The sequence below is a fragment of the Hylobates moloch genome, unplaced genomic scaffold (assembly GCF_009828535.3).
Source record: "Hylobates moloch isolate HMO894 unplaced genomic scaffold, HMol_V3 SCAFFOLD_11, whole genome shotgun sequence".
Lineage (NCBI taxonomy): Eukaryota > Metazoa > Chordata > Mammalia > Primates > Hylobatidae > Hylobates > Hylobates moloch.
The window spans coordinates 65,368,435-65,390,520 of NW_026652286.1; the positions used below are offsets into that span (position 1 = coordinate 65,368,435).

The 22,086-nt window shown below is 42.3% G+C and overlaps 1 protein-coding gene across 3 annotated transcripts in view; it reads left to right on the forward strand.

The window, feature by feature from the left end:
* FAT3 (FAT atypical cadherin 3) overlaps window positions 1-22,086 on the forward strand; it is a 679,936-nt gene that overhangs the window by 598,511 nt on the left and 59,339 nt on the right. For all 3 annotated transcript variants that reach the window (XM_032167143.2, XM_032761586.2, XM_058446444.1), the window contains exons 14-16: window positions 16,820-17,209; window positions 20,059-20,273; window positions 21,738-21,875. In XM_032167143.2, the coding sequence (XP_032023034.1) occupies window positions 16,820-17,209; window positions 20,059-20,273; window positions 21,738-21,875 (743 nt within the window). The remainder of the gene's footprint in view (window positions 1-16,819; window positions 17,210-20,058; window positions 20,274-21,737; window positions 21,876-22,086) is intronic.

Below are 22,086 nucleotides of genomic sequence, written 5' to 3' on the forward strand. Positions count from 1 at the left end.
GGGGAGGGACAGCATTAGGAGATACACCTAATGCTAAATGACGAGTTAATGGGTGCAGGAAATCAACATGGCACATGGATACATATGTAACAAACCTGCACATTGTGCACATGTACCCTAAAACCTAAAGTATAATAAATAAAATAAAATAAAATAATATAAAATAAAATAAAATAAATAAAAAAATAAAAATAAGGAGTTGGTGGGCCGGGTGCGGTGGTTCACGCCTGGAATCCCAGCACTTTGAGAGGCCGAGGAGGGCAGATCACAAGGTCAGGAGATCGAGACCGTCCTGGCTAACACAGTGAAACCCTGTCTCTACTAAAAATACAAAAAATTGGCTGGGCGTGGCAGTGGGCACCTGTAGTCCCAGCTACTTAGGAGGCTGAGGCAGGATAATGGCATGAACCCAGGAGGCAGAGCTTGCCGTGAGCAGAGATCGCGCCACTGCACTCCAGCCTGGGTGACAGAGTGAGACTCCATCTCAAAAAAAAAAACCAAGTAAATAAGTAAATAAGGAGCTGTTGAAAGCCAGATTGAGATTTCAGATGTGAAATCTGTAGATTTTGGCAACTGACTAGACTGAAAGCAAGGTAGGCTATTTAGTCAAAATTTCAAACAGGCACCAGGTGAAGGTGCTACATGAGCAGAAGTAGCATAGATGGTCAACAGTACCACCTGGCATGGAGAGGAAGATGAAACATGGAGACACATTGGGAATTCAAGTGTGAACCTCCAGAAGGAAGTCAGGAATAAACACATGTTTGCTCATTGTGACAGTCTTGCCTTCAAGGGGTTTACAGTCATAGTGAGAAACAGGCCTGCACAACAAGATTCCAAGAAAACTATGAGGAGTGTGGTAATAAAATCACATCTGTAAAACTAATGATTTTGTAAGGATTGGTCAGATAGCACATATAAAATGCTACATAGGTCCACGTGGGAACATTACAATGTAAGCAATGAATTTTCAACTGGGACAACTCAGGAAGGATTCACCAAATGGTATTAGCACTTACCAAAATGCTAAGAGTCGGGACTTGAACTTGGATGAAGAGATAGACAGAGGAGTGAGACAGAGAGACAGGTAGATGGAGAGATGAGTATTAGCCAGGACAGGCTTGGCAAGACTGAGATCATTTGTAGAAAGTCTCAGTGGCTTAGCAAGGCAAAAGCTTATTTCTTGCCCAGGTGAAGCACAGGTCAGTGCGAGTCTATCTAGTGACTCAGAAATCTGGTCCCTCCATCCTGTCATCTCCATCTTCTGACCTTTGGTTTCCAAGGTCATGGCAGAGGGGAAGAGAGAGATGAAGGCAGCATGCCAGCTGTTAGCTGCCTCAGCCTGGGAGAGACCACATCACTCCACCACTATCCACAGCCCAGAAGGAATCCCTCAGGCTGGCCCACCTGCACAGGAGCAGGGACACATAGGGGAGGCCCGGGGAGACTTGGTGAGCACTCATTACCTCTGCGGCAATGATGAAAGCAGGAAAGAACAACTGCCACAGTGGGTCCCAAAGAGGTCGGAGAAGGTGACATCACTCATGAACAGGGAGAGTTAGCCTCAGGGGTGTGGAGGGACCACTTGGCCTTAGAAGTAAAAGGAAAGAGCTGAGTGTGGTGGCTCATGCCTGTAATCCCAGCACTTTGGGAGACGGAGGCAGGCAGATCACTTCAGGTCAGTAGTTCGAGACCAGCCTGGCCAACATGGTGAAACCCCATCTCTACTAAAAATACAAAAATTAGCCAGGTGTGGTGACGTGCACCTGTAATCCCAGCTACTCCAGAGGCTGAGGTAGGAGAATCAATTGAGCCCAGGAGGTGGAGGTTGCAGTGAGCCGAGATCACCCCACTGCATTCCATCCCGGGCGACAGAGTGAGACTCCATCTCAAAAAAAATAAAAATAAAAATAAAAAAGAAGTAAAAGGAAAGAGAGAGGCAGAAAGGAAAAATTGAAACACAAAGGAATCTACATCCTTAGCATCAAAGGGAGATGCTAAGGAAACCCACTGAGAGGCACACACCTGCCATCGGATGTCTTTATACAGGAAGTGGACTGCCATCTGAGATAAGCAGGGCAGCAGCTGGGCTGAGTGCCCTCAGGAGATGCAGGAGTTTGTTTCAGGGTGAGGGGAAAGGTGAGAGGGAGTCAGTAAGAAATGAAGAAGAAAAACTTCTCACCCAGTGAGGGCTCTGTAGGTGCCAGATTATTTAATACATGAATGGGCAGTGATCCCAATCAGTAAATTGCATTAATAGAAAATATGAAAAATTCTGAGTCGTCCAGAATACTGCCTATCCCCTGAAGTGAATAGTTTGATCCTCATATTAACAGAAAAGAGGAAAGACACTAAGAAAACTTATGTTTTGATAGAGCTTCCCTGTTTTGCCCCAAGCGTGTGTCTCTCAGCTGTCCTCAGCTTCCTCCATGTTGTGCTGGCATTCACTATAATGGTGTAAGCTTGCTGTCCATGTTGGGAATTTGTTTAGTGAGTATTTCATGAGAGAGATAGCATCTTGAACCCTGCACTTTGCTCTCAGAGGGAAGATGCTGGAATGAACTGGGTTTTCCAAAGCATAGCTCTTGTCAGAGGAAGTACAGGGCTGGCCCAGGGTCATGGGGCACCATTTGCCCTGAGAGCATAGCTGCCTATGAAGGAGGAATGTATTTATTTGAGAGGAATGTGCATGAAAGTGACCACTAACAATTGTTAGATGGACATTTTTCTGACCAAACCACCGTCAGTGAATCTCTCCAGTGGTTTTCCTGTCTCTTCTGCCCCATCTCAGCCTTTTTGTCTGCTACTTTTTGAGAGCCATTAACCGAGACTTGGGAAGAAAAGCTTGGAGGTGACAAAAGTCCACTGGAAATGTGGACGAGATGTTGCAACTTTAGTGGAAAAGCATCTCACATGCCCTGGGTTCTCAGTTTCCTGCATATTCTTGGGACAAAGTCTGAGGAAGTGTTGCTCAAACCAATCTGTAAGAATCCAAAATGCTTTTCTATACCTGCAGCCCTAGACACCCCACTTTAAATTTGATAGCCAAAGCAAAGTTCCAACTCCCTGTGATGGTGTTTGATGTCAAATCTTCTATTGTCAGCCTTCTGATCTCCCGAAGGAAAACAATATACATTCAGCATTTACTCTCTAAAACTCCAGACTAAATATACTACCTTTGCACTGTGCCCCAAAAGCAAAAGAAAAGAAAAGGCACATCTGACAGAAGAGGTGAATTCTGAAGCATCCTTTTTCAGTGGCATCAGTATGTGAGTGTGTGGGACAGAGAGAAGGGGCAGTCTGTGGCACCTGGAAGAAACTGGCTCTGTCCGTGTCTTCCACAGTGGAGGCATGCAAACATCCTGCCATTTCTCCCTTTTAGGATTTTCTAAGTAGACAGCTTCCTCGCAGCCTCATCCCTCAGGTGAGACAGCAACCCTGGGTTTCTCCAGACCCTGGAAAATGTACCCAAGAAACACATCTAGTAACTGGATTGATCAAGAGCTCACAAGAGCATGGGGAAAGCTCTGATGATTAGTGACCTGGGGCAAGTCTTTAGCTTCTCCGAGCCTTTAGTTTCTTCTTCTGTAATGTGAGAATGACAGTAATGTTCCCTTTGCCGACCTCAAAGCATCAGTGTGAGATTGGCCCAAGACTGAATGAAAAGCACTTTGAACTTGTAAGGGCACATTTTCCTTTGCTGGACTTAGATCTCCCTGTTCTGAGCTCCCACGCATGTCTTGATTACCCTGACAGAGAGCTGCATGCACGTTTCTTCTCTACTAGTCTTGAACCCTCCTAGGCAAGCTCAATTACTTAATAAGAACTTTAAATGATAATCATAATATGGCGAATAACATCTGCTTTCAGAGCTTTTGCTCCACTTTAGGCACTGTGCCAAGTGCTTTAGATACATTATTCCCATTTCTCATAATAGCCCTGCAAGTTAGCGTACTTTTTCATTCTATTTAATATATGAATAAACTCTGAGGGGTTAAGTAACTTGTCCTGAGCCACAGCTAGTTAGTAGCAGGGCTGCAGACATCATGATAGGGGCCACAGGAGGGTTGGTTAACAGACATTCAATTAATAATGATGCTATAGTCAAGGGTAGGACAGTGGTACTCAAAAAGTCTGGACCAACAGTCTCAGTATCACCCGGGAGCTTGTGGAAAATGCAATTTCTGAATGAGACTCTAGATCAGTGGTTCTCAAACTTCAGTGAGCATAAGAGCCACCTCGAGGGTGTATTTGAACAGATTGCTGGATCCCTGCCCCAGAGTTTCTGACTCAGTAGGTCAGGAAAGGGACCTCCTGATAATTTGCATTTCAGACTAGTTCCCAGGTGATGTTGATGCTGCTGTTCCCAGAACCACACTTTGAATATCACTTGCTTAGGGATTCTTAATATTTTTGTGTCACAAACGCCTTAACAGTTTGGTAATACTGTGGATCACCTCTCAGAATAATATTTTACATCTCATAAAATAAAATACAAAAAGTTACAAATAAAATAGATTTGTCCAAGCATTTTTTAAGTTGTTATATAGTAATGTGAATTTCTTTTTATATATTAAATAACAAAATCTAGTGCAGTAGGTCTAATAACTCCCATATTTCAAAGTAGTGGTAAGCAGAGGCAGGTACAACAACCATAAAATAATAAGAAAATATCTGATTTATACTGGTTACAAAACCACAGGTACTGTTCATACCACAGTGACTTGTTGCCTACATTTATTATGGAATGTGACACTAAAGCCAGTTAGAGGTTATTGAAAATAAAGATGCCAATATTCCTCCGTTTTGGTAGCAGCCTCTAAGATAACCCCAGTGATTCCCCACTTCCTGATATTCACACCCCTTCCCTTGAGAGTGGGCTGGACTTGCTGACTGACATCTAATGAACAGGATATAGCAGAAGCGATGATATCACTTCAGAGATTAGATTATAGGAAGACTGTGGCATCCATCTTGGCAATGCTTTCTGTATTAGTCTGCTCAGACTGCCATAATGAAGTACCTTAGACTGGATGACTTAAACAACAAACATTTACTTTCTCACAGTTCTGGAGTCTGGGAATTTAAGTTCAGGATGCCAGCATTGGTCAGGTTTTTTTTTTTTTTTTTTTTTTTGAGACAGAGTCTCGCTCTGTCGCCCAGGCTGGAGTGCAGTGGCGCAATCTCGGCTCACTGCAAGCTCTGCCTCCCAGGTTCACACTATTCTCCTGCCTCAGCCTCTCCGAGTAGCTGGGACTACAGGCGCCCGCCACCAAGCCCAGCTAATTTTTTTGTATTTTTAGTAGAGACGGGGTTTCACCATGGTCTCCATCTCCTGACCTCGTGATCTGCCCGCCTCGGCCTCCCAAAGTGCTGGGATTACAAGCGTGAGCCACCACGCCCGGCCTGGTCAGGTTTTGTCCAGGGCTCTCTCCTTGGTTTGTAGACAGCTCCTTCTCGCAGTGTGTTCACATGGCCTTTCCTAAGTGCATCTGGGTGTAGAGAGATCTGTCTTTCTTCTCTTCTTACGGGTCACTAATCCTATCACATTAGGACCCCACCCTTAAGACCTCATTTAACATTAATTACCTCCTAAAAGCCTTGTCTCCAAAGCAGTCTCAGTGGAGATTAGGGCCTCAACATATGAATTTTAGGAGATCACAATTCAGTCTATAACACTCTTTCCTACTCTCTGTTGGATCACTAGCCCCAGGGGAAGACAGCTGTGGTATTGTGAGGCAGCCCTGAGAGAGGCCCACGTGGTGAGGGGTCAAGGTCTATCAACAACTGCTCTTGAAAATGGACCCACCCTCCAACCTCCAATTGAGCTTCCAGATGAGACTGCAGCCCTGCCTGACCGCTTGACTGCAACCTCAAGAGAAATGCTGAGCCATAGATAACCAGCTAAATAATGCCTGGATTCCTGATCCATAGAAACCACGAAATAATAAATATTTGTTGTGTTGTGCTGTTAAGTTCTGGGGCAATTTGGCATGGAGCAAGAGAGAACCAGAATACTAATGCAAGTTCATGGGCATCTTCAAGTCTATCCACACATCCTTAACATTCCCTGATCATAGCCATTAACTTTTCACAGGTTCCACTCTCCAAAGAACAAGGGCTCTTGTGCAGATCAGTGGCAATTAAAACAGGGCCCACCTTGGGAAGGAGCAGTGCATCTGTGTTGGGAGCACAGCTATTTGACATAGGCAGGGATGTGTGATGGTGGAAAGCTATTGGCTGCTCCTTGTTGCTATTCTCATGGATTCATGGGCCCTCCGTGGGGCACTAGGTCCACTTCTTATGGAAATGCCATCCTATTAGATCTTAGGATGTTACCACTGAAAAGACCCTGAGACAAAATCCAGTCAAATCCTGAGGTCCAGAGACAAAGAGACTTTCCCAAGATGACTTAATTAGTGGCAAAGCTGGATCAAAAAGGAGGTTATCATCACCTCAGCCTAATGCTTTTTTCTATACTCCAGTAATTTCTACAAGAAAATATCTTGAAAGAGATTGATTCCATTCTGATTTCAGCCTGTTTTCTCTTAAGTAGCATCTATTCTTTGTTTTTCCTACTGCCTTAGATATTGTTATGTCTAACCTGCATAGGTCACTGATGTAATGTATTTTACTCCCTTCCCCAAAGCTGTTATTCTCCGAAGTGTTAAATCTTTGAAGGTGGCTAAGGGACTATTAAAATGTCAGTAAAAATTAAATAATCCTCCCTAAAGACTGAAAAACATGAGTCATTTTCTGGAGGACATTGTGGTTGAAGCCTTTTGTCTGTTGTAGATATCAAAAATGTCATCTTCTGTTTTAAGGCTTTCTCTAGAAAGCTCAAAAAACATGCATGTGATCTTACCAGGGAATGAACAGATCTGGATGCTGCCACATATAGATGGAGAAATTGAGGTTCAAAAAGGTTAAGTGGCCCCTCCCAAGGCATCTGTTAAATGGAGTGATCTGAGCAAAGGGCTCCGGGCTCCATAAACCCCTCCCTGAATTATTTACCTCCTACCAGTTGTAGGACACCTTCTACAGTGTCTGCAACCAGATGCAGGGCCATGACACTGTACGATTTCTGTGTCAGAATCCTCTGGAGAGTTTTTTTAAATAAACAGGCTAAACAAACAAACAAACAAACAGGCAAGGGCTCCATCTCCAGAACCTGATTTAGAAAGTCTGGGAGAGAGCTGGACATTTTTTTTTCTCTGTAGTTGATTGTAATGCCTTTCCCTATGTAGAAGTTTTTGCCTTTGACATATGTAAGTTCTTGTTATCATTACCCTTTTAAACATCCAGTTTCTTCCAAACAGGAATCAAAACACTAGCTGTCAAAGGAAACAGCTAATTCCTTCCAAAAAGGAGGTATCTGAAGCAAGTGTTTTAGCACAGTCCCCCATTAGCAGGGAATTCTGACCCATAACGGTTGATCACAGTGGTTCTTTCCCAGAAGCTCCCTCACTCATGTGCTACCTCATTTGTAGATGCCACAGGTTGGTTAAAAAAAAAAAAAAAAAAAGCCTCTGAACTGCTAATTTGGATCAGTCCGGATCGAACACTCAGCAATGCAGAGGACGGATTTAAGGCAGTACTAATATAGCTAGGAAAATCTCCATCCACCCCTGGGCATTTTCTGCAGAAAATCCAAGGACCCCAAGCTTTGACTCCCTGCCTCTCCAGGGCATGGTGAGGCTTGGTGAAATGTGCTTATCAGCTTTGCTGCAGGATACATCCTACCACTTCACCTTGCGAAGCCTCCTTGACAGGCACGATTATGTTGTCCATCATCTGCTTGTAAGCTCTTTTAATAACTCCTCACATATTACAAAACACTTTCCACCCACGCATCCTCTCCACCTTGCTCCTTCCAATCTTTCTTTTTCTCTTTCTGCTAATTTATCTATTAACTTAGGCCCAGCTTCTAGTTTATGCTAACTATAATTGGTTATAACACCTCTGGTAACTTGCAGTTGGCTCTGAAAATAGACAGTTTCAGCTTCTACTGTTCTAAACTTGGGGATTTAACAATGCTGAACCATTTATTCTTCTCTGAGTATACCTTGCAATTTCAGCATTGTTAACTTCACACATGTTCCCATCATTTGTAATGCCTTTTCTTCCTGTCACTCTTCTACCTTATTTTGCTACTGACAACTCCTATCTTTCCTTCAGGACTCAATCCATTTGTTTTCTTCTCTGAGAAACTTCCCTTGACCACCCCTCTCCAACAATCAACTCTATACATGCTTGTCTCCTGAGAAATGAGAGCCATTTGAGAGGACATAAGTGGTGGGAGCCATCCTTCTTTGTATCCCCAGTGCCTGCCATGCAGCAGGAGTTAAGTATTTCTTGTATGGATGAATGAATGGATCCAGTGGTCACACTTAGTGGCCCATATAGAAAACCTGTTGCATGATTGTTGGGTAGCTATCCAGCACAGACATTCCATGTACCAATAAACATGGAGTTTTGAGTATTTAGTTGATGAATTAGTTTACTTACACTTAATCATCCCAGGTGTAGCTTCATGCCAAGCCATAGATAGTTGACAAAGTTTATACTCAGATGAGCTGCAGCTTCTTAGGTATCACAGAAGGTATAACTATAATCTCATCCAGCAATGGGGCCAGTTTTATAGGTGTGCAGTCAAACAGAGCTCCTTGCTTGGAAGGGCCCTGTGTTTCATTTAATGCTCTCCTCTGGCTTGTGTTGAGTGTCTTAATACTGTTTAAACAAGAGTCCCTGTATTTTTATTTTGCATGGGAGCCCACAATCAAGTTGTTGCTCCTACCCAGCAGAGCTACAGCCAGCCCAATTGGCAAGTCCTTGGCAGATTTTTGGTGCAGTCATCAGGGTCTCCTGGACTCTGTGACTGATGTTACCTTCTGTGTTTTTTGACTTTTCAAAAAACCAAGGGGCTACTGACCCCAGGAGCTGGTATTCTGCCCATGGGAATGTGCCAGCTTTAGTCATCACCCAATGAAGAACTTTTAAAAGGCACTTAAAACAGAAGTAATTAGGGAGTCTATTTAAAATTAATTGCCAACTGAAAAAGTAATTGCTAATTCCATGGGCCTCTTCATGGCAACTTTCTGTTTTATTTCATATTATCCACGGGCATATTTCAAACAGAGGAAAAAGGAGCCATTAGTTTAAGCTGTTTCATTGTAGTGGGATTTTATTTGCCTTCCACAGAGAATGAGAGAAGAATTTTAGGCTAGCCATTTTGTTTGCTTAATTTAAGTATGAAAATCATTTTTAAGGCTGGGTGTGGTGGCTCACCCCTGTAATCCTAACACTTTGGGAGGCCGAGGTAGGTGGATCACCTGAGGTCAGGTGTTCAAGACCAGCCTGGCCAACATAGTGAAACCCCATCTCTACTAAAAATACAAAAATTAGCCGGGCATGGTGGTGTGTGCCTGTAATCCCAGCTACTCTGGAGGCTGAGGCAGGAGAAACGCTTGAACCCAGGAGGCGGAGGTTGCAGTGAGCTGAGATCACGCCACTGCACTCCAGCCTGGGTGACAGAGTGAGACTCTGTCTCAAAAAAAAAAAAAAAAAAGAAAGAAAGAAAATCATTGTTAAATCACATTTCTTAAAATAACTTTATGATGAGACCTTGACAAAAGTGATTTTCTAAGTAAAGCCAGTGTCTTTCTGAAGACAAACTATAATGAAGAATAGAAATATCCAGAAAAAGTAGCCTATACAATATGTATCTTTTCTGCAATTTTGAGTGGTATGGATGTTGAGAACTAAACTGGCCTGCAAAATAAATTGAGTATTTGATTGTGCTCCAAAATTGATATTAAAGAATTATTTCTCATGTACATAATTTTTATAATAGTTCTTTTATTTATTACAAACATGCTGTGTGTTTACAAACATGCTGTTAACCTAGAAGAGTAAACAAAAAAGAAAACAAGTCATTTTTAACCATGGTTACCACTTTGATAGAAATCCCTTCTGCCTTTTTTTTTCCCACAAAACTAGGCTCATAAACTAGATATTATTTTGTAACTTGCCTTTTTGATGACCTGCAACTATATTTCTATGCCGTTATATATTCTTTTACATCTTTATTGTGACATTGTACATAGTATTCTATATACATCGTATGACCGTGGGATGATGGATTCAACCAGTCCTCATTGTTGGAAAATTGGGTAGGTGCCAGTTTTTTTCACAAATACAAACATCTATTTAGCAAAAGCTTTGTGTATGTATATGAATGTTTTATATACATTGTTAAATATTAAAAAACTAAACATTCCTTAATAAAAGAGCAGTTTTTTCCACATTGTCCTTTTTCAAGGTTATTTAATTCTTTCAGCACATGCATTTGCAATGGACATATATGTGTACTGTGTGCATCACCTGCATATGTTATGTTAGCAGGAACGTATACTTGCTTTGGTCCTCTAGTTGTTTCTTCTGCAGTTCAACATTCATTGCTCTCTATGTGCCAGGGTCTGTGCTCAGTATTGGGGTTCAAAGATAATAAGACACAGTTCCTTTACCTAAAAGGTACATTAATCTACTGGGAGAGGGGATATACATATGACTAATGATAATGCAAAAAATAGAGGCAAAAATAACATTAAGGGAACACAGAGGAGGAAATAACTGAGGAAATTAAGGGAGCTGTTCCAGAGGACACCCTGCAAAGCATATGTAGGATTTTGACAAGAGAAAGAGATAAGGGAACATTCGGAGAAGAGGGCAAAGCACAAATGCAGACCAGGGAAGGAGATGTGTGGGGGGCCTTCAGGCAGCACTGGGGTAGACAGTACAGGATGGAAGTGGAGCTGGAGATGACACTGGAAAGGAGGGTTGGGACCAGATTGCAAAGGACTAGAATGCCATTCTCAAAAGTTTTTGCTTCTGTCTATAGGAAGTTGGAAGTCAGTTACTGTCTGAGAAGCTGGGGCAAGCTTGGATCCAGAATTTTAGAAACTTAACACTGGTTAAATTTAGAGGACAGGGTATCAACTCTGCTGCAGTTTGCAATTAGGAGTCCCTTAAGGCAGTCTAGGCAAGAGAGAATGAGAGCCTTACCTGGCCACAAGACATTCAAGAGATATCTCAGAGGCAGAATCAAAACAACCCAGCATTCCAATTTATGTGAGAGAGGAAGTTAGAAGGTGGCATGCAGAAAAGCAAGCCTCTAAACTACTATGTCCAGTTCAAATAATTCTTCACCAAGTTGCTAAGCTTCCAGAGTTAGGGGTGATGTCTTTGGGACTCCACTTACTCTCAACTCAATGCCTAGAGTAGTCAAGCAGACAGGTGGCACTTGGCAAGTCTTTATTAAATGGAAGTGTCATAGCCTGTGTCTCCTGCAAGAAAGACAGAAACCTTCCACTTCTCAAAAGAAATAAAACACTGTCTTTTAAGAATAAGGCCATGGCAAAGGAATGCAATGACATAGTCAAGAACCCAAGCTTTGTTGATCATTTTTCTTCAAAGGATGATTCTTACAGTTTAAATAAGAGCATGAGTTAATCACCAAGCCTGGGTCATAAAGACTGAAATCTAAACATACTTATGGTATTTCAAGCACTGATGAATAGGTATTAATAAAGCCAGGAGAAAGTGTTGGCTCAAAACCAACTTATTAGATATCCTGCAGCATGGGATTGAGAAACTAACTGCAACAGGACAAGAAGGAACCTAAACAGGGATTGAAATGTTCTAGATCTTGATGAGGGCAGTGGATCCATGAAGGTAGACATTTGTCAGAATGTATGAGGTAGAGACTTAAAATGTACTAATGTTATGATATGTAAATTTTGGCACCTCAATAAAGTTGATATAAAAATTAGAGATTAAAACCCACATTAAACGTGTTACTAAAATATGATTGTTGAAATTGCTTCAAATTATTTCTTCCCAAGATGCCTACTCCTTTGAAATTTAAATCTCTTTGTAAAAACCAGTTTACCGCAACTTAGTGCAACCCACATTTTTTGTGTGCCACCTGCAGGCTAGATCCCATGCAGGCAATGAAAGACATAGGAGTGAATGTGTCAGAGACAAGACCCTGCAGAGAAGTCAGGGCAGCTGCCAGCACAAGACACCAACCCAGGCAGAAGATAGCTCTTTCTGGTTCCTTAAGTTTAGGGATCCTGATCTTAGGAGGAGAGAAAATACTTTTTAAAGACCAGGTCAAAAATAGCTCAGTGTATATGCTGTGTTGGTGACTCTTGCCATTTGGTTTCAGTGCTGATTTTAACACCTTTAGCAATCTCAGATTTAAAGCTAAATTATTCTGGCACCTGGTAGGTTAGATCCCCAGGGATGATCCTATCACTGGGGGTTATTTCTCACTGAAGTGTAAGGACCTGTATAACTGTAAGCTGTATGTGTGAATTCTGAGCATTTAACCGAATGGTATGAATCTGCTGTGTTAAGTTTTCCTTCCATCCTGAAGATTCTAATAGCTTGTCATGATCCAGCTAAATGTGGATTTTTCCTTTGTTGATTCTGGCCCGCTTAGGCCCAGGTCCAGCAACTTAATGAGCAGTTGCAGGGAGCATTCATTGGAAATAGAAATGAAACCAACTCCCTTTATTTAACTTGGAAAGGAGTCATAGTGCTGGAAAATAATCTTAGACCTCAACTGACTAGGGTTCTGCCACTCTAGAAATGCAGACCCAGGGAAACGAAGTGACTTGCCCAAGGACACTTGTGTAGTTTGGGCAGGCTATGGCCTAGAGGTAAAGTCCCCTGTCTTCCAGTACTAGACCATATTGCCTTCATTTTAATGCATTTTAAACTGACTTTTATGTACAGTCTCGTGTCCAAAAAGTCCAACTTTCAATTTGGCCCATCGAGAGGAACATGGACTCCATTTATAAACCTTCCAAGAGGCAGAATATAGATCTTTCACAACCCATTCCTGAATTTCACAGCCTGCCCTACTAGGAATTTTTATGTGCTATTTTCTTCCTCCTATCCCACTCCACAAATTGCCACTACCTATTACTTTCTTTGAGCAAATAGGGATTTTAATCATTCTCCTTTTCCTTGATTTCAATTCTTTGAAGGCCTATCTGCTCCATTTGCCACAAATAACATGCAGAAACCTCCCTTGCAATGAAAGTCACACTTCTCTTGGTAGCCTGGCATTTCAGCATTTAAAGAAGCTGAGTATCTCCATCCTAATTAAATTAGGCTCAAATTGGAGGAGAGAATTACATAGTTAAAAACACAGAGGCAAAATGATGGATTAATGTTATACCTTAATGTAACACATCATGACATGCAGTAGGAGCATTAGACCAATTAGCAAGCAAGTCTTCTGCCTGGGTTCATCATTTCTGCTGTGTATGTAGAAAGGGATAGCAATTTGAAGGATGGCATTTATCAAACCCCTTTGGATAAAAAGTGTCCACTTTAGCAACATGACCTGCATTCATTATAAAGATGGCACCCCATTGCCCAGGAACATGGCAAAGACCCAAATGCTACCCCAAAAATACTATTTCCAAATTGGCGATTATGCTTCTGAATTTATTTCTAAAACTTATTGAAATCCATTGCAATGGTGTCTAAATTGGAGGTTTAATGTGCTACAAAAATATATCCTGCTCTTTTCTTGAGAGGTAACAAATCCTAAGTGAGGCCATTTAGCAGGTTTTTTGGCCCGGGTCTCCCCCACCCCTTTCTGGTTTTGCTTCCTTATCAGTCTGATTGGTAACAGAAAGGAGAGAGGAACAATATATCTTCCAGTTCCTCCTGGTGTGAATGCCCAAGATATTGTCCGAAGGAAAATGTATGAGGAGGTGGGGGGAGTGTGGGTCAGCAACTTGTAGGGGAAAGGGATGGTTTTCTGCTATGGTAAAGCAGAAAAACCCAGTCATGGAGTAAAAATTAGCAGAATCTGCCCGGAAGGGAGCCATGGTCTTTGTGTGGCTGATTAATGTCAGTCCTGTAAACACAGCACTCCAACAACAGGGCTAGTCAGCTGAGCAGGAAGCTTGAAGAATGCAGAATCTCCTGCCTAGGGGATCAGAGCCCAGCTGAGTGCCTCTAAACAGGGCTGAAGAGAAAGCTGCAGGCCTGGAACAGAGATGATAGAATTAGATTTCAGCTATGTGTCTCAGTGAAGGAAACACAGGCAGCCATTAAAAGCACCTTCCCTTCTGGCCTTGCTGCTGCGGAGAGCGGCAGTGTGCAAATCCAGCCCCTACCTCTCCTCACTCATCTGTTCACAGCACTATGGCCTTCAGAACAGTGTGTCAGAAATTTCCTTCTTCCATAACTGATCTTCAGGCCTGAAGAGGAAAAATTTCCAAGCATAGATCTCCTGAAATCCCTAAGGAGATTGGGCAAAGAGCCTAAGGAAAACAGGACTTTGAATGTTGTTCCTCATGCCTACCTAAAAATGCTGGTTGTACCAGGCAAGTCCTTGGTTAAGGCATCAGTGAAATGGATTTTGTAATTCCCAGCACATGCACTAATGGAAGTCCCCGCATGAATTTCCTGCCTGCTCTTCTTGTTGGCAAGAGCAGCGTACCATATGCTGGAGGTGGAAGTTAATTCTGTAGGGAATGTGTGTGATTTGAAAACCTGTGTGCTGTATTTATGTCAATCGCTGATGTGTTTCCATAAATGCATTTTTGTGACTTTGAGAGGCATCCTGAGACCATTGAATCAGTCAAGGCAGCTTCCGGGGCACACAACCTATTCTGACACCCAGACAGGGCCATTGTTTTCCAGGTGCAAGCTTGAACACCTATGCAACCCCTGTGTGTATTCACCTCAGGAATTCATGTTGAAGAATTTAATCTTGCAGCCACTCCAACAATAGCCAGAAAGCACCCCTAAATGTCTGCTCTGAAGCCTTATTTCAAGGAGACAGCAAGAGAAGAGGAAAGCTTTCTTATTTTTAATCCCAGCATCAATAAAATCACAGGTTGATGTGTATACATCACAGGGCAGTTGTTTTGAAAAAGAAATAAAAGTAAATGATAAAACTTTGGAAAAAATGGACTCTCTGGAGTGGAACCAAGAACAAGCTCTCAGTGTTGACCTTTTGGTTAAAGCCACATAATGCAATTTATGTCATCCCTCAAGATATATGATTTTATTGGTTTGCTGGGAACTTGGGCTTAAGGGAAATTGTACATTGGGAAAGTAAAATGTTTAGCTCTTATTATTTCCAAATGAGGTGTTATAATAAGAAAAAAAAATGTCTAGGCCCTCCCCTCTAAGAGCTTATATTCTAAGGTTCCACAATTCTCAAAAGATATTTTCAGATGGTTGTCATAACTAAAGAACTCTGACTAATGACCGTCTTCATTAAGAGTATTTAGGATCAGAATGGTGCTTTTTCAGCCCACAAAGCTGTTACAATTTACTTCTTATAAATCCTAACAACTAAAGTGAACATGAGGTTTCTAAACTATTTTGAAGTGCTGAAATCCTCTAATGAAACCAGTTAAATCACTATTCAGAACTACAAGTCAATCCAACCGTTATTCAATAATTAATTGGTTGTTAATAGACATTTCCTGGTTTATATGTTTTAGCTTTAGTACACAGTAACATAAAATGGTATTTTGGTAACTAGGTACATTTCTTGAAATCGTAGAGCAGGAGCGCACCCTTGGACTAGATCCTCTCCCTTCCTTGATGGAACACTCCAGGCTCACTGACCCTTGGATTTCTCTTTTTCCCTCTATAATCCCTTATGACCTCATTCATTTGCATGGCTTTGCATGACATCTGTATACCAATGACACCCAAATTTATAGCTCCAGCTTGGCCCTCTCCCCTGAACTGCAGTCTCTTCTATCTAACTTCCTGCTTGACATCTGCACTTGAATATCAAATGCACATCTCACACTTAATCTGTCCAGAATAGGGCTTCTGGTCTTTCATTCAAAACCTAGTCTTTCTGCAGCCCTCCCCATCTCAGCTAATGACAACCCCCTCTTTCCAATTGCTCAGGCCAAAACCTAAGGGTCATTCTGGAAGCCTCTATTTCTCTTACATCCTATATCCTGCCAGCTCCACAATCAGAAAACACTCTCGCCACCTCCAAGTTCAGAATACATCCAGGAACCGTTCATTTCTCACCACCTGGGTGCTTGGAATAGATGTGGAACCTGACCCCTTCTCAACACTTCCGACACCGTCTGCCTTGTTCAGGCCACCAAGATCACATGCTTATGTTGCTGTAGGAGGCTGCTGACTGGTCTCCCTCCTTCCTCTCTGGCTGCCCTTCCATCTGTTCAGGAGCAGAAGCCAGAGGGATCCTGTTAAAATCTACATCACATCTCATGACTCCCATCTCACAGCTCACCAGTGGCTTCCCCCTCACCATCACTACAGCCCCACTATAATGTAAAATCTCCTCAAGAAATGTTGGACTTGCCCAATGCTAGACCCTCAAGCCCCTAGAAAGTGCCTGGTAGATTCTAAATAAATCTGTGTTGAAGTAATTAATTAATTAATTGGTTTTGGTTGGTTTCTATTTCTCTTTCTGTGCCACATCTTTACTCCTGCATCTATTAGCCTCTGAGAGTTTTTCTTAAAGATTTGTGGGGGGTGAATTGTATATTAGGAATATCCAACTATTTCTGATATTTGTTGCCAGTATTTTCCCAGTTTCTTTGCCTTTTAATTTCATTGCCTTTTTTTTCCATAAACTGAAATTTACCTTTTTGTAGAGCCACAGCTGTCTGTCTCTGTAATAACTATTTTTCTTGTTGTGGCCCTTCAAAAGTCTGCAAAGCTGTAACATTCTAGCGCAGATCATCTGGCCGTGTTCTTGCCCACCCATGTTCCTGTGTCTCTCCCACAGGCATCAACAGGAAGGTCGTGTACTCCCTGGCAGACTCAGCTGGTGGGGTCTTCTCCATTGACAGTTCATCTGGCATCATCATCCTGGAGCAGCCGCTGGACCGCGAGCAGCAGTCTTCATACAACATCAGCGTGCGGGCCACTGACCAGAGTCCTGGACAGTCCCTGTCCTCTCTCACTACTGTCACCATCACCGTCCTGGACATTAACGACAACCCCCCTGTATTTGAGAGGAGGGACTACCTGGTGACAGTGCCTGAGGACACCTCCCCTGGCACCCAAGTCCTTGCTGTTTTTGCCACCAGCAAAGATATCGGCACAAATGCTGAGATCACTTATCTCATCCGGTCTGGGAACGAACAGGGGAAATTTAAAATCAACCCCAAGACAGGTGGGTAAATAGCACTGTACTTAGAATGCAGAGCTTCAACTTGGCATGGTGGCTCACACCTGTAAACCTAGCACTTTGGGAGGCCGAGGCAGGAAGATCAAGTGAGTCCAGGAGTTCAGGACTAGCCTGGATAACAGAGTGAGACCCTGTCTCTACAAAAATTTAAAAAAATACATTAGCCAAGCATGGTGGTATGCACCTGTGGTCCCTGCTGCTTGGGACACTGAGATGGGAGAATTACTTGAGCCCAGGAGCTAGAGGCTCTAGTGAGCCACATTCCTGCCATTGTACTGCAGCCTGGGCAACAGAGGAAGACCGTGTCCAAAAAAATAATAAGAAGAAGAAGAATGCAGAACTTCACTATATCCTGCTTCTCCCCCAAACACTCTGCCAGCCCTTCTTGGTGGACTCTTTTTCCTCCTCCTACCTCCTTCACAGAGGAAACAAATCTGTTAGCAGGGCCCACGTGCAGACCACGGAGTGCCCTCCAGCTTCTAAAGATGGCTCCTGCTAAATTTTAAGCTCTTTGTTGTGGGCTTAGCAAATATCTGACCCCCAGGTTGGCTCCAGGATTTCTAGGTGGGAGGGCTCAGGGGCAGCAATGTGGTTTCTCAATGGAGAGAGGAAATAGTATTTGTATTCCAAGAACAAGAGTTTGTTTGATTTTCTCTCTTTTCTGTTTGATGTTGTTGGGTTTTTTTTACTTAGGTCATATGTGCACATGTTGGAAAATGTTCATGGGGATGAGCCTCCATGTGCAACTGTCCACACTGGTACTACCACTCTTTCATCACCTGCACAGGCAGACACTGATAAGTGATCTGCATGGTGATATGCAGCCTTCTCAACCCAGCACCCCAAGTAGACTCCATCAGTGAGCTGGAACTGGTGCTCTGTTTGAACCCAGTTCCCGATTCCTGGTCAGAACACTCATTTCTCACCACATCCTTTTCCAACTCTGGGGAACATGTAGCATCATCTAGGGAATAAAAAGGTGCTTCGAAATAAAGCAACAGAATAACAGAGAACCCTGGGGTTTTCTCTTCACCAGCCAGTTAATAAGTATTAGAGGTGCTTCAGGCAAATAAAGGTCGTAATTCTAGAAAAGAAGCTTGGATATTCTTTGAAGACTAAACATACTCATCCTTGTATTTTCATAGACTGTATGGATTTCTATCCCAAAGCTCTTTGGTGAATATTCTCACTTATTTCCCAATTCCCCTATGAATAGTCAAGGCAGTTCCCATTTTGCAGAGAACAAAGGTGAGTCTCTCACCTTCCAGCCTTTGCACATAGTTGCCTCATCACTCCGGGAGTATGTACCTGTTGAACAAGGTGGCAGAGGAGGTCCATTTTCCTTTTGATAATCCAGTAAATATAAACAAGAAATCATTGTAATTAGCAATGTTTATTTGACATGGAAAATATACCAGGCTCTTATTAAGTAAAAAACAGAATTTCAAAGAAGTTAAATAATTACCGCAATGTCCACTGTTAATAAGTGTTTTATCCAACATTTGAACTCAGATCTTTCTGACTCTAGAATGCATATTCTAATATAATATAACACTGCTATACTGTAGGGATACCAAAAATGTAAGAAATACAGTCCTGGCCCATGGTAAGTATTGCAAGGTGAAAATATTGATGGAAGAATTGCATCACAGTCTCTCCTGGCAGTAACTGTTTATTAAGGTCACTATCTCAAATAAAATGTATGGGGGTTTCCCTCATTTAAATATGTGTTGGCCCTAGCCTGTCTAGTTATGGCCATTGTATATAAACACCATGGGGAAATGGCTAAGTACTATTTAAATTTAGCACTAGTTAGCAAGACTGGGATGCAAAATAAGCACTAGGGATGGTAAGTTCTAGAAAACTTAATTATGGGGAGAAAGAGGCTCTTGTTACAGGTATGATTTCTGTGTTTTGCCTTAGGTAGAAGGAGCCTATTGGCAGTCTTAGCAACTAGAGAAGTTGCCTGTCTGGAAATGTGAATGGTCATGTCCTTCTCACCAGTCCTCATGATTGTTTACTAGGTGGGAGGAAAGTAAATGTCCTTGAGAAGTGTTCTGCAGGCAATACAATGACTGCAGAATGCAGGATTGGGTTACCTCCCCAGAAAGGGCTAGGATGGGAAGGATATAGAACCAACACCCAGCTAGCTGCTTTCACGTGTTCTACTTATTTAAGTAATTCTGTGACATGGAGATTATCATCTCTATTCTATAGTTGCGGGCACTAAACTCAATATGTGGCTGCTGGGCTGTCTGATTTCCAGGTAGTTCCTTTTCCATTATGTCACTATACCTTGAGATTTCTGAGATCTTTGCCCTCTTTGTGCCACAATTGTTTTAGATAAGTGTGTTTTAACTTGGCAAGGCACCTTTGTGGTTAATTCAATTCAGTGAAGTCTGCAAGTATTTACTTGCTGACAAGAATGGGGTCATACCATCACATCCCCACATCTCAGCTCATTCTTGGTCTTCCTCTGTCCACCTGAGGAATCAGAAGACACCATCAGGGATGCTTGTTTCTGTTCCTACTTGTTAGTTGTGTGAGATTGAAGATGCCAGAGATTTCCAAGCTGCCTGAGAGATGTTCATAAACTGTTACAGAAACATGTAAAGACTTTTCATTTCTTCAGTGTTATGTTTGATGGATAGCTATGCTCTCACTGACAGCATTAATCAGACTTCTGTAATACTTTCAGTAAGGCATTAAATAAACAAATTCCTGAATGTTTAAATTCTTGGCTGGAGAGGATGTTAGAAATATTACCATGATTATAGAATTGCTGACCAGTGTTTTTTCCTAATCAAATATAAAGCTCCCCATTTTTCTTCAAGGGGGTATTTCTGTCTCTGAGGTCCTGGACTATGAATTATGCAAAAGGTTTTACCTGGTAGTGGAAGCCAAAGATGGGGGCACCCCAGCTCTCAGCACTGTGGCCACTGTCAACATCAACCTCACGGATGTTAATGACAACCCTCCCAAGTTCAGCCAAGACGTCTACAGTGCGGTTATCAGTGAAGACGCCTTGGTGGGAGACTCTGTCATTTTGGTAGGTACCTGGGATTGGGGATGGTTCTAGATGTCTGGAACTAGTCATCCACAATAAAGTGAAGAAGAAAGCAAAGTCTGTCTTGGATTTTCTTCACACTTCCCCCTTTCAATGTCCATTTGTCCCCAAGAATGGGAGCCATCTTTCTATAGCTCCTTCTGTAATTTGTATATTAGGAAGAGTCTGATAGATTAATTTATATCAAGGTGTAAGTGATTGATAATCACTTATTTCCCAGGAGCATATCTTTTTTGAGAAAATAAAACAGACCATGGGATGAATTTTTAATGATGGCCCCCTACTTAGATGTGAACTTAGATGACAGGTTATTCGGTGGCTAGGAGGAATACATTCTTTTTTTATTTTTTTTGAGATCTGTTGCACGCGTGATGAATATAGTTAGTAGTGGTATATTGTACATTTCAAAACGGCTAAGAGTTAAGTTTCAAATGTTCTCACCACAAAAAATGCTAGGTATTTGAGATGGTTGATATGTTAATTAGCTTGATTTAATTATTCCACATTGTGCTCATAAATCATAACATCACTTTGTACCCCATAAATATATGCAACTACGATTTGTCAATTTATAGTTTAAAATTATTAGATTGCTGAGGATCAAATAAATCCCTGTCCCCCTCTCCCCCTACACACACAGACACACAGAGTTGGGCAGCTACAATTTGGAGCAAACCTAAGATTGACTGGCCACTCTTAAAGGAGCCTTTTCCAGGAGGAACTTTCTCTAACAGTAAGAACAAACCATGTATCCTGAGAACACAGATTCTGTTAGACCTCAAATTACATTTTGGAACAATGAGTCCCCTCCTAACCATCCTTCCCCATCCCTTCCATTCAAGTCATCTCATTGCAGGATGAGGGTGGAGCCACTCTCTGCTGGAGGACAGTGCATTTCTTATACATCAGAAGTGCGCTCCTCAGGCCCGCCCTGCTTCCTGGAAAGTACACGACTATTTCCACACATATAAATTTCAACATCATCAATCTGGAGCAATAGACAGAGGGGCGGTATATTTGCTGTGTGGGAAGGGGAACTTTCTTGGCTTCCTTAACATGGAAATGCATAGGCCTAGAGAATCCCTCATTCAATGGCAGAGACCATTACTTGCAGGATTGGGAAGAAATCAAAGCATTCCTGTCCATTAGCTTTGGGCTCTAACCATACTGTCTCAAACCCTGAGGAAAATCAGGCCTAACAGGCATCAGGCTGTGGGCAGGTAAAAAATTAACATAAAAATAAAATGGCAGCTGTGGGCCTGGTGCCACCCTCCTTCAGCTGATTAATCATCTCTTCTGCTGGGGGCGTGGTCACTAACATTAGAGAGCAGAGCTCCCGAGAAAACTGTCACAGCTGCACCCATTTAAACAGACCTGGGACCCTAAGAATCAACCTTTGCTGTCTTATGTCATGTCTTTTCTTTGTTTTGCTTGTTTTCCATGAAGCTAATAGCAGAAGATGTAGACAGCCAGCCCAATGGACAGATTCATTTTTCCATTGTGAATGGAGATCGGGACAATGAATTTACTGTGGATCCTGTCTTGGGGCTTGTGAAAGTTAAGAAGAAATTGGACCGGGAACGGGTAAGCTAGTTTAGGACAGTTTCCTTCCCATCCACATCCACCCGTTTCCTAGAATCAGGGGCACAAGCTCCAGGGGTGTAAATAGGAAGGTTCTCCATTCTAAGTAATGAGAGTAAATAAGGATGGGCTAAAATGCAGCATGAAATATTAGGGTTAGACCTTTGATAGAATTTTCTACCTATAATAGATGCTGGTTATGGAGGTTTTAAAG